This window comes from Halichondria panicea, chromosome 16, assembly GCF_963675165.1.
Source record: "Halichondria panicea chromosome 16, odHalPani1.1, whole genome shotgun sequence".
Taxonomy (NCBI): Eukaryota; Metazoa; Porifera; class Demospongiae; order Suberitida; family Halichondriidae; genus Halichondria; species Halichondria panicea.
In genome coordinates, this window is record NC_087392.1 from 4,868,587 (window position 1) to 4,879,682 (window position 11,096).

Below are 11,096 nucleotides of genomic sequence, written 5' to 3' on the forward strand. Positions count from 1 at the left end.
TGTGTGCATGACGCATGCATGCTTGTCGCGCCCTGATTCTTGTGATAAAATAGCCACATCATATTACTCGAGACTTCTTATGTTGGTGAATGAGGCAAACAAGTAGGTATAATTATGTGCAGCTTACTAAAAAAATGTGATCAAGATTATTAACTAAGAACTTAAGTTATAATAGCTGTCAGTCCTAAAGACTCCTAATAGAACACACACAGCTATATTATACTTACCTAGTTACTAACTACACAGCTATCACACACAAAACTAGTAAGTTCCTTTTTTAACAGTTTGACTGGATAGTTCACTCAACATTGTTAGCTGCACTAGATCCAGATGTACATATGACCCAGCATTTATAAGTGGAGAACATACACAATAGCCCAAACGTCACAAAGGTTATGCACGACAAAACGAAAATAACTATACCTACAATATGGTAGTATTCGTTAATGGAGGCCGCAATCGCAAATAGAAGCAGAGTGGCCAAAAATACAAGGATTAGGAGTGAGACAGCAGAGCAATACAAGCATTGCACAATGGGGCGCTCTAAGTTGAACCATTGTGCAAAGGAGAGGATGGATATACTGAGAGTTAGGACACCCAGAACCAGCCCGCTGCTCACAGCAAAGGGGCTAGGTGACAGCAAACCAGCAACAGCTACAGTAAAAATAATCATTGCTGTGTAATTGCAATTATGTTGTGACACACTAGTAAATAAATTCATAAGAGATAAAATCCTATTTCCTATTCGGCTAGGTAACCTAATAGGAAGCGTATAGGACAACGACCATGGATGCACTGAATGTTAATAAGGTTAAACGTAGCTAGACAGTACACAAGACAAACTACAAAACTGAGTGTTTACTTACCTATAGAGATGATGATTACAACGCCTACCAAGAAGCTGAAACAACTACACAAATGCCCTGCAATAATGCAATTAATATAATTATAAGCAACAAACATAATATTATACTTACAGCTCCATGACAACAAGACTCCAACCGTGGTAATGCCAATGAATTGTCAGGGTCATCACACCTAAACTGTATGTCTTGATTTATTTGTGGAGGCTGCATACAGCTACACTTCATTGGAGTGTAACTTGGAGGACCCTGAAAATGAAATCAAAACTTTGAAATAATAATAATTGTTAGCACATAAATCAGATATAGATCTAAATAGTTATACCATCCTTGGATTGTGCCCTAAGAATACGTTTGGCTCCCATAACTATGTATAAAAAAGAACTTGCAAGTCTATACATTCTTTTATTACCGCTTGTACAACTTGCACTTGCTCTTCAATGAGAATGGCATGTCTGCCCCCTTCCACAGGAACCTGTGCAAACACAGTCTTCTTCTGGCCCACCATACCAGTCTCCTCGTTGTGCACATACTGTGTGTACTCTCCCAATAAGGCTTCGCCGTGCTGCTCAATTCTAACGTGCTTTGCAGTCAACGCCATCTTCTAGATTCTACAACAACGTCTTTATATTTTGTAAAGATCCTAAGCAAACACTAGGTTTAGTAATCTTAACTATATAGCTGTGCCAAGTACAATTGCATGAGTATATAACTACATAATCTTTATATTTTGTAAAGATCCTAAGCAAACACTAGGTTTAGTAATCTTAACTATATAGCTGTGCCAAGTACAATTGCATGAGTATATAACTACATAATGCAAGTATAATACAAACAAGCATTCGTTCTCAAAAAAACTATGACTCTGAGCTAAGAGCTGAGTTCAATATACAATATCAATTTTAGTTTTCAATTGTCCCAAGGACTCCTAACAGGACACACTCAACCCTAATTATGAGCTAACATGTACATACAAAACTACTATATAGTTAATTCAGTTCAGTTTTCCAACATAGATATAATAAATCACTCAACATTGTCTGCATTACTAGATTTGCACATGCAAATATAAGTAGAGCACAAACAGAAGAGTCCAAACATCGGTAGCAGAATCCAAGACAAACCCATAACAGCCAGAGCTACTTCAGGGGAGGAGCAAAGCCCAGCTGGATTGTTGATGAAGCCGATATTCTGGGCCACAAAAACAGTGTTTGGAATTAGAGTGACCAAAAATACAAGGGTCAGGAGGGACACAGATGAGCAACACAGGCATTGCACAGTGGGGCTCTTTATGTTCAAGCAGTGGGCACAGCAGAAGATGGACATAATAAGAGTTATGGCTCCCAAAACCAGCCCACTGCTCGCAGCACCTGATAGGGGGACACATGCTGGCAAACCAACAGCAGCTGCAAAGATATATAAGAATAATCATTACTATTTAATTGCTTTCACTATTTGTGACACACTAGTAAATAAATTCATAAAAGATAACAATCACTACTGTCTAGTCTATAGGTATAACCATAAGTGTACACTGAATGTAGTGTCAAACTTACCTATAGGGATGATTATTGCAAGGCTCATCAAGAAGATGAAACAACTGCCTGCATTCATGATACAGTTAAAAGTAAAGCAACACAATATACTTACAGCTGCATAATATAAAGCCTCTGTAGGTGCCATGGTCATCAGATGGGCTCCCATTTACGTTATACTGCAGGGCTCGATTGCGTGGAGTGTAACTTGGAGGACCCTGAAATTGAAAGAATCTCACCACAAGTACTAGACTAAATACCCAAAACAATCTAGTCTACAAGTTAATACCACTTGTGCGACTTGCACTTGCTCTGTAACGAGAATGGCATGTCCACCTCCCTCTATAGGAACCTGTGCAACCACAGTCTTCTTCTGGCCCACCATACCAGTCTCCTCGTCGTACACAAGCTGTGTGCGCTCTCCCATCATAGCATCGCCGTGCTGCTCAATTCTAACATGGTTTGCAGTCAATGCCATCTCTATGATTTTCTTGGATCTATCCGAGCGCGACGTAGTTGTCGCTCACGACTGACTATATACAAATTTTTAATCATAGTCTTGTGAGCCCAACGTAAACAGTTTGTTATAATGACGACCTTTCCCATAAAATAATCCTGTTAAATATGCTGGTTTAGCTGATTGTGCCCCTCTAGGGCTAAGCATAAGAAAACTAAGCTGAGCATTATAACCAGGAAAAGAGGGATTGGAAACAGAAGTGGCCTCGATAAAACATTCGCACCAGGCTTTCTTTTCCGTCTCAAATGAGAAAATGTGCTGACTTAGCATGCATTTAGTGCCACGCATAAGCTGTGTGCGCTCATCGCTCATCGCTGTAGTCATCCTCCAATTATTTATAATGGGTAAAGATCCCTAAGCTGAGCATAATGATATATTCAATAAATTTTCTCAGCTCTGGTGTCTGGATATTTGAGGCACTTGACTATAGGAACATTAATCTGGCTGTATTGTAGTACAACCTATATTATACTTGCATATTATATAGACTGGTTTTCACTGTAATGAGGCCCTAACACTTTGTTAAGCAGCTCGTTTGAAAACACATCCATTTTTTGTAGTCATCGAAATAATTATGATGTAATGTACAGTGGAACCTCTGTTAACAACTACCTCCCAGTTGCTATATAACGGCCAGGCACCCAGGTCCCAAATGAACAGTTTGTGTACAAAACAACCTCTCAACAAAGGCCACCTCTGTATAAAGGCCAAAACATTGTTCCCCAAAGGTGTCCGTTATAGAGGGTTCCACTGTAATACTGTTCCCACTCACAGGACTCACACCAGCACCAGCCGATTTACCAGCAGTTTATCTTGTTGTTATCTTGTGCCTACACATGTAAAAAATTTTGAGACAACAACAGCCAATGATTTCAGTTCTACCTATATAGTTCTAAAAGACAAGCAATTCAGTATTTCACACAGTCAATCTGAGTTCTCCCTCGCACCCCTGCATGGTTTATACACCACTATACTGGCTTCATCTTCTTCATAATCATAACAGAAATTGGTTGAGCTATCGCGCCCCAGACGAATCAGCTGGAGAGAAGAGATCCAGAATTTAATTGCGAAGAATTAAGGCTACAATATTTAGAGCTGACCAAATAGATACTCAATTAAGTCTCAATTAATGCAGAGTACTACAACAGAAAGAGGATTGTCGTAACATTGGACTCATGATTTTAACGTGTTCAGACAACATTACGTATAATCATAATCATATCTCATATCTTATATACCTACGATACTGTGCATGGTACAAATTAATTCAGTTCAATCGTCAGGTACACACACTAGACTCGATCCCAGGCAAGTTTTCTCGGCCTGGGATCGAGGCTACTACACACACCTGCTGCACATTGTACCAGTATTATCCATTGACATGTTTGTATTGAAGTCATAACTATATGATATAATGAGTGTTTGAATGTTCTACGAAGCACACAGTCTTAACAGAACTAACTTATATATAATAATTATGGGCTCCCAATACACAATACTATATAATTATGATTCACACAGTATTGTTTGCAGCTGCAGTATTTCTGGTTCTGGCAAGCAAATATGAGCGGATCACAAAAACATTGAAGAAACCGAATATCGGTAGCAGAATGTACGACGAACCCGTAACAACCAGAACTGATTTAGCCAGAGAACAGACTCTGCTGCCATCTGGATTGTTGATGAAATCAATATTCTGTGCCACAAACACAGTTCCTAGTATCAGAATAACCAAAAATATAATGTTTAGAAATGATACAACAGAACAACAACAGCCTTGCACAGTTGAGTTTATCTTCAAACAGATGTAGTATAAACAGCAGAGGATGGACAAAAAGATTGAAAGAACCACTCCACAGGCTGTAACCCCTACTAGGGGGGCACAACCCCACAAACGAAGTCCTGCAAAAATAATATTAGAAAAAGCTTGTCACAAATGGTGGTTACTGAGAGGTCCCTTATTTCACTTAGAGACCTCAGTGGTCTTCTATACAGAGGTTCATTATATTATATTATGTACTTGCCTATGGAAATGTATGTTGAAGTCATAGTAACCATGATGCAAGTGCCAGAGGAGGTTGGAAGGAAGTTGAGATCACGTGCAAAAATATCAATATAAATGTGCTGAGTCGGCGCTATTTTTGTGTCTTGTCAGCAGTTTCACAGATAGCTACTGGTCATCAAGGAAATGAGCAGTCTGACGATCACTGCATCTGCTTACGATTTAAATCTCTACTACGATTTCTCCTAGCCTAAGCACTAGATCTACAGAGATAAAGCTTCTCTACCTGGATTGAACAGGAGTCTGGCATGTAGGTGATCCTCTGGATCTTTTACTGCTCACCTCTAGCTCTTGATATCTTGTGTACAACTAAACTGCTGACTAGACATAAAAATAAATAGCGCCGACTCAGCACATTTAGAGATATTTATGCCTTGGTGCTCATGCGCAAGCGAGGTATACGGTAGTGTATTTATGTGTCTGTGTCTGTGTGTGTGTGGACTGCTACAGCTGCTCAAGGATGAATCAAGTGCAAGTAAGAGTTTCTATAGGCTTCTAGTCATGTTTACTTGGACTTTAATTCGTGGATTTGCAAAATAATGCTTCGTTCTCGAGTTATGCCTAGTTTGCTTACTTGGAATGCCATTGCAGCCTTTTCAAAAGAGCACGTAGCCAAACTTGTTTACCGAGTGTTGCTACTCTACTTTAGTAGTTAGCTCTGCACTAGAACGCTAGCTATTGGTAGCTGCAAGAGTGAGAAGAGAGCTGCAAGCTCTGCTGACTTGCAGCCATTAATTTTAGACTTGAACTTTTGGTATCGATCATTTTTAACAACAATCATTTTTGACCCGCTCTTAGAGTTTTTCTGGATTTTGCCTGCAGTAAATTATAAATGTTCATCATGATACAAATTATAATCAATGTGTGTATAAAAGCTAGCTTAGTAGCTTTATGTCATGTAGCTTTGGCACCTCATGCACCGAGGCACAGCACCTGCGGTGCTTTCATTTTTCAAGTATTTGTGTTTTGCAGTGCAGCTTTGCAGCTTTTATCTCACTCTTGCAGCTACCAATAGCTATAGTGCTCTAGTGCAGAGCTAACTACTAAGTAGAATAGCAGCTTTCTATTAGCAGTTTTTGCTATGCATGATTCTCAAGAGACGGAAATGGCCTTCAATGTGAGTTTTTATGTATATAGACTTAGCCAGAGCGAAGCTTTTAAATTAATGTTGCTTGGGACTTGTAGAAACTATTGGTTCCAAAGTCTTCTATAGCTTAGCTTGCTTAGCACTATTCTAAATCAGTTATATAGGCCTCGTCCAACGGTCACTATGGGATTATGAGACCCTCAGGGTCTCATAATCCCATAGAGACCGTTGGATTCACTATTATATAGTGCATAATAGTGCTGAGTATGTTATAGTGGTACGATTCATGAGTGACTAAAACATTGTTTAGTCATGAGTAGCTAAACAATGCTCATGACTAACCAATGACCACTGCATGATCTACAGTGGCAGATCCAGGAAAAATGAAAGGGGTTTCAAAGTAATGAACGCGCAGCAGTGAAAATTGCGCACAGCGCGAATTTTTTAGGGTTACTCCCACTTCCGGTCACACGTTGTGCAGTAAGACTAGGCAAAATCCCATTTTCAGTCAGAAAGTCCCATAATAGACTTGTGTAGTGCTATATAGCTGCCACGAACAGTCAACTAGCTAGCCTAGGCTAACCATTGACTTTTAACACTCCTTTGGCAGTTGATACATCAAAACAACAGGTACAGTCAAACTACAATAGCTACAAAAACTGATAAATAGCTAACTGGTAGCTGCACTAAAGCCATAATAGCTAGACTGAAAGGGGGGATCCGTGGCACCCTGGGATCTCTCCCTGGATTCGCCACTGCATGATCTATGTAACTGATGTATGTATATAACTTACCTCCAGGGATGGCCATTGCAATGCTAAGCACTGAGGTGAATAAACCACACAAAAGCCCTGTAAATAGGCAGTGATAGCAAAGCAACACAATTATTACTTACAGAATCGTTTGCAGCCTCTGCTGGTGCCACAGTCAGCAGTTAAACTTCTACGTACATACCGCATTACGGCTTGCACTTCTCGCATCAGGGCTTGCACTTCCCCCTCTGTGTACTTTCCCAGCACAGCATCACCGCCTCTCTCCACAGGAACCTGTGCAACCACAGCATTCTCCTGAACAACCGTACCACTGGCACTGCCAGTCTTCGGGACATACCCAATTTATGTGCACTCTCCCAGCACAGTATCACCGTGCTGCTCAACTCTAATATAATTTGCAGTCAATGGCATACTCTTGGGACAGATTACTAATTTTGGCGATTTTTGCTAAGTGATCAGAGATTGAGCAGTTACTAAAACAATAGGTAAAGATCACTAAGCAAGCAAATACTAAGTTATAATTATAGATCTAGTTGACATAACCATAGATTAGACTACATTACATCATCTGTAATTGATCTGATTGGCTAAAAACAGTAGATTACATGGAAGCATAATCTACAAGAAAGTACTTATTCTACAGGAAATGGGCGCATATTCTACAGGAAGTGGACACATATTCTACAGGAAATGGACGCATATTCTACAGGAAGTGACAAATAATTTGCAAGAAGTTCTCAAAAGTTGAAATGAAATTTTTAGTGAAAGTGACAAGATGACAAAAACATTATAAAAACACAGAATGCAATAGTTTGTTCAGTCAATATCCATTCTTTCCATGTCCACTGTTGCTTTGTATTGCTTTTTCCAGTTGGGCATGGGCAAGGGGGGCCAGGAAGCATCAAAAACACTTTAGCAGTCGCTTGACACTTTCTATTGAGTTTTTTAAGGTTCCATGCCGGTCCAGTCTGCTCTATACCCCCTCCACTCCACCACAGAGCTTCATTCTTCTTCTTGTAGTGTTGCAGTCAGTTCTAGCATAGTTCTAGGTTCTTTTTACTTGTCTGTTCTTTCCAGTATCTTCAAGAAGCGTTTCACAAGCTTTACTAAGTTTTTCATTGTTTTGAAGCCGTCTTCTTATCTTTTTCTGTCAACTGGTGTCTCTCACAGCTCTCCAGCTCGTCCAGCTCGCACAAATTCAATTTCTGTTGCTAAGCACCAAACCTGGCTTTTTATAACCACGCCTCGCGCATGCGCAATGAAGTCCAAGTTAGATAGACCACACCCACTCGTAGAATATGCGTCTTAGTAACCACCTTGGTTACGGTTAGATTCCCTCGGCTTTGCGCCTCGGGCTAACCGCAACCGCGGAGGTTACATAGACGCATATTCTACTCTTAGGTGTAGTCTATCCTATACTTCTTCAATCTATGACATAACAAAGCGTAAAGATGTCACCGTATGAGCTAGATGTACATGTACCACACATAAAACTGAAATTTCAAACTAGGAAACATTGTTTGCATCATTAATACAACACTAACTCTTCTCCACGCAAATATAAGTAGAGCACAAACAGAAGAGCCCAAATATTGGTAGCAGAATCCAAGACAAACCCATAACAGCTGGAGCTACTTCAGTGGAAGAGCAAATCCCAGCTGGGTCGTTGATAAAGTTAATATCCAGTGCCACAAATACAGTGTTTGCAATCAAAGTGCAAAAATGCAAGGGTTAGGAGTGACACAGCTGAGCAACACAAGCATTGCACAGTGGGGCTCTTTGTGTTCCAGCAGTGTGCACAGCAGAGGATGGACATAATGAAAGTTATAGAACCCAGAACCAGCCCACTGATGGCAGCACTTGATATAGGGGCACATGACAACAAACCAACAGCAGCTGCAAAAGTAGTAAGAATATAATCATTATTGTTTAAATATTTTCACTATGTTGGACCATACTATAATATAGATAACAATCACTATACAATATTGTATGTTACACTGCTAGTTTAGTTAGAGCCTTGGTCCCATGCCGATTTTTAAATCAACTGGGACCGAGGCTACTGTCTAGTTAGCCTTGATTCCAGGCGGCCTGAAATTGAGGCTATACTGTCTAGTCTGCTAGGAAACCAGTTTAAAGGAAGCTATATAAATGTATAAATGACCTGACCACTAAATGTAGAAATGTATATAAGGTCAACTTACCTATAGGGATGATTATCGCAAGGCTCATCAAGAAGATGAAGCAACTGCACAAAAGCCCTGCAATTAATTCATGATGCATACAGTTAAAAATAATGCAACTTATTATACTTACATGCAGCTGCATGATTTGCACACTCTACAATTGACATCAGGGTCATCAGATGGGCTCCCATTTACGTGGTGCTGCAAGGCTCGATCACTGCATGGAGTGTAACTTGGAGGACCCTGCACTGAGATAAAAAGGAAACTTCATATAATTATAAACAATATAAAAAAATGGTACAAAAAATTTAACTTGCAAGTTCTATAAATTACCACTTGTGTGACTTGCACTTGCTCTGTAACAAGAATGGTATGTCCACCTCCATCTATAGGAACCTGTGCAACCACAGTCTTCTTCTGGCCCGCCATACCAGTCTCCTCGTCGTACATAAGCTGTGTGCGCTCTCCCATCACAGCATCGCCATGCTGCACAACTCTAACGTGGTTTACAGTCAATGCCATCTCTGTGATCTTCTCTAATTAAGTTCTTGAATCTAGTGAGCACAATCCAATGTGTTTTAGATTTTTATGCCGCGCTCACAAGACGTGGCTAGCATGTATAGCGGTAGAGTAGTAATTATAGATCAAGGCGCGTGTGCAGTTACTAAAAAATAGGTAAAGATCAGTAACTAAGCAAGCAAAATTAATACGTAAAAAGTTTAAAGACACAACTAAAAATGTCACCGTATGAGCTACCACACACAAAACTAAACTTTAGAACTAGGCAACATTGTTTGCATCACTAATAGGCTTGTCCACGCAAATAAAAGTAGAGCACAAACAGAAAAGCCCAAACAATGGTAGCAGAATCCAAGACAAACCCATAACAGCTGGAGCTACTTCAGTGGAAGAGCAAATCCCAGCTGGATTGTTGATGAAGTTAGCCACAAATACAGTGTTTGCAATCAGAGTGGCCAAAAATGCAAGGGTTAGGAGTGTCACAGCTGAGCAACACAAGCATCACACGGTAGGGCTCTTCATGTTCAAGCAGTGGGCACAGCAGAGGATGGATATAATGAAAGTTATAGAACCCAGAACCAGCCCACTGCTCGCAGCACCTGACAGGGGGGCACATGACAGCAAACCAACAGCAGCTGCAAAGATAGTATCATTATTGTCTAAATATAATATGTTTTCACTATATGTTGGACCACAGTACATAAAAGAGATAACAATGTTGCACTACTGTTCTAGTTAGCCTTGCATAGTCCCATGCCAATTTTTAAGGACCAAGGCTACTGTCTAGTTAGCTTTGATTCCACGTGGCCTGGCGAGGCTACTGTCTAGTTAGCTAGGTACATGTGTAACCATGCCGTAGTTTTAAAGGAAGCATAGTGGATAAATGACCTGACCACTGAAAGTAGAACTGTAGGGTCAAACACTTACCTATAGGGATGATCATTCCAAGGCTCATCAACAAGATGAAGCAACTGCATGAAAGCCCTGCAATAATTAATTTATGATACATGTAGTTTAAATAAAGCAACCAAATGTACTTAAGACTTACAGCTGCATGATTTGCAGACTCTATTGTTGGTATCAGGGTCATCAGATGGGCTCCCATTGACATTGTTCTGCAAGGCTTGATTAGTGCGTGGAGTATAACTCGGAGGACTCTGCAGTGAGATAAAAATAAAACTTATATCATAATATAATTACAAAGTATTAAAATGGTACAAAACATAATAATGATTTAACTGACAAGTATAAATTACCACTTGTGTGACTTGCACTTGCTCTGTAACGAGAATGGCATGTCCACCTCCCTCCACAGGAACCTGTGCAACCACAGTCTTCTTCTGGCCCGCCATACCAGTCTCCTTGTCGTACACAAACTGTGTGTACTCTCCCATCATGGCATCGCCGTGCTGCTCAACTCTAACGTGGTTTGCAGTCAATGCCATCTCTATGATCTTCTTTAATTAAGTTCTTGGATCTAATGAGCGCGATCGTGGCTAAAGTGATTAAGAGGGAAAGGGGTAGTCTTTGGAACAAAGTGATATGGAGGGTTAT

At 40.2% G+C, this 11,096-nt stretch overlaps 1 protein-coding gene across 8 annotated transcripts in view; it reads right to left on the reverse strand.

Moving 5' to 3' along the window:
• LOC135349720 (uncharacterized) overlaps positions 1–11,086 on the reverse strand; it is a 93,193-nt gene extending 82,107 nt beyond the window's left edge. Inside the window, exons 1-10 of one of the 8 annotated variants that reach the window (XR_010398981.1) lie at positions 10,799–11,081; positions 10,591–10,699; positions 10,470–10,526; positions 9,357–10,177; positions 9,154–9,271; positions 9,042–9,098; positions 2,688–8,733; positions 2,514–2,616; positions 2,420–2,467; positions 1,753–2,269 (exon numbers count right to left, since the gene is read on the reverse strand). Coding sequence is in view for 6 of the 8 variants with exons in the window: in XM_064548318.1 (XP_064404388.1) it covers positions 1,890–2,269; positions 2,420–2,467; positions 2,514–2,616; positions 2,688–2,876 (720 nt within the window). In the remaining 2 variants the exon portion in view is untranslated. Of the gene's footprint in view, positions 1–1,704; positions 2,270–2,419; positions 2,468–2,513; positions 2,617–2,687; positions 8,734–9,041; positions 9,099–9,153; positions 9,272–9,356; positions 10,178–10,469; positions 10,527–10,590; positions 10,700–10,798 lie in introns of those variants that run through there. The other 7 variants (XR_010398980.1, XM_064548318.1, XM_064548321.1 and 4 more) reach the window with 7 other exon arrangements.
• Positions 11,087–11,096: the final 10 nt, after the last annotated feature.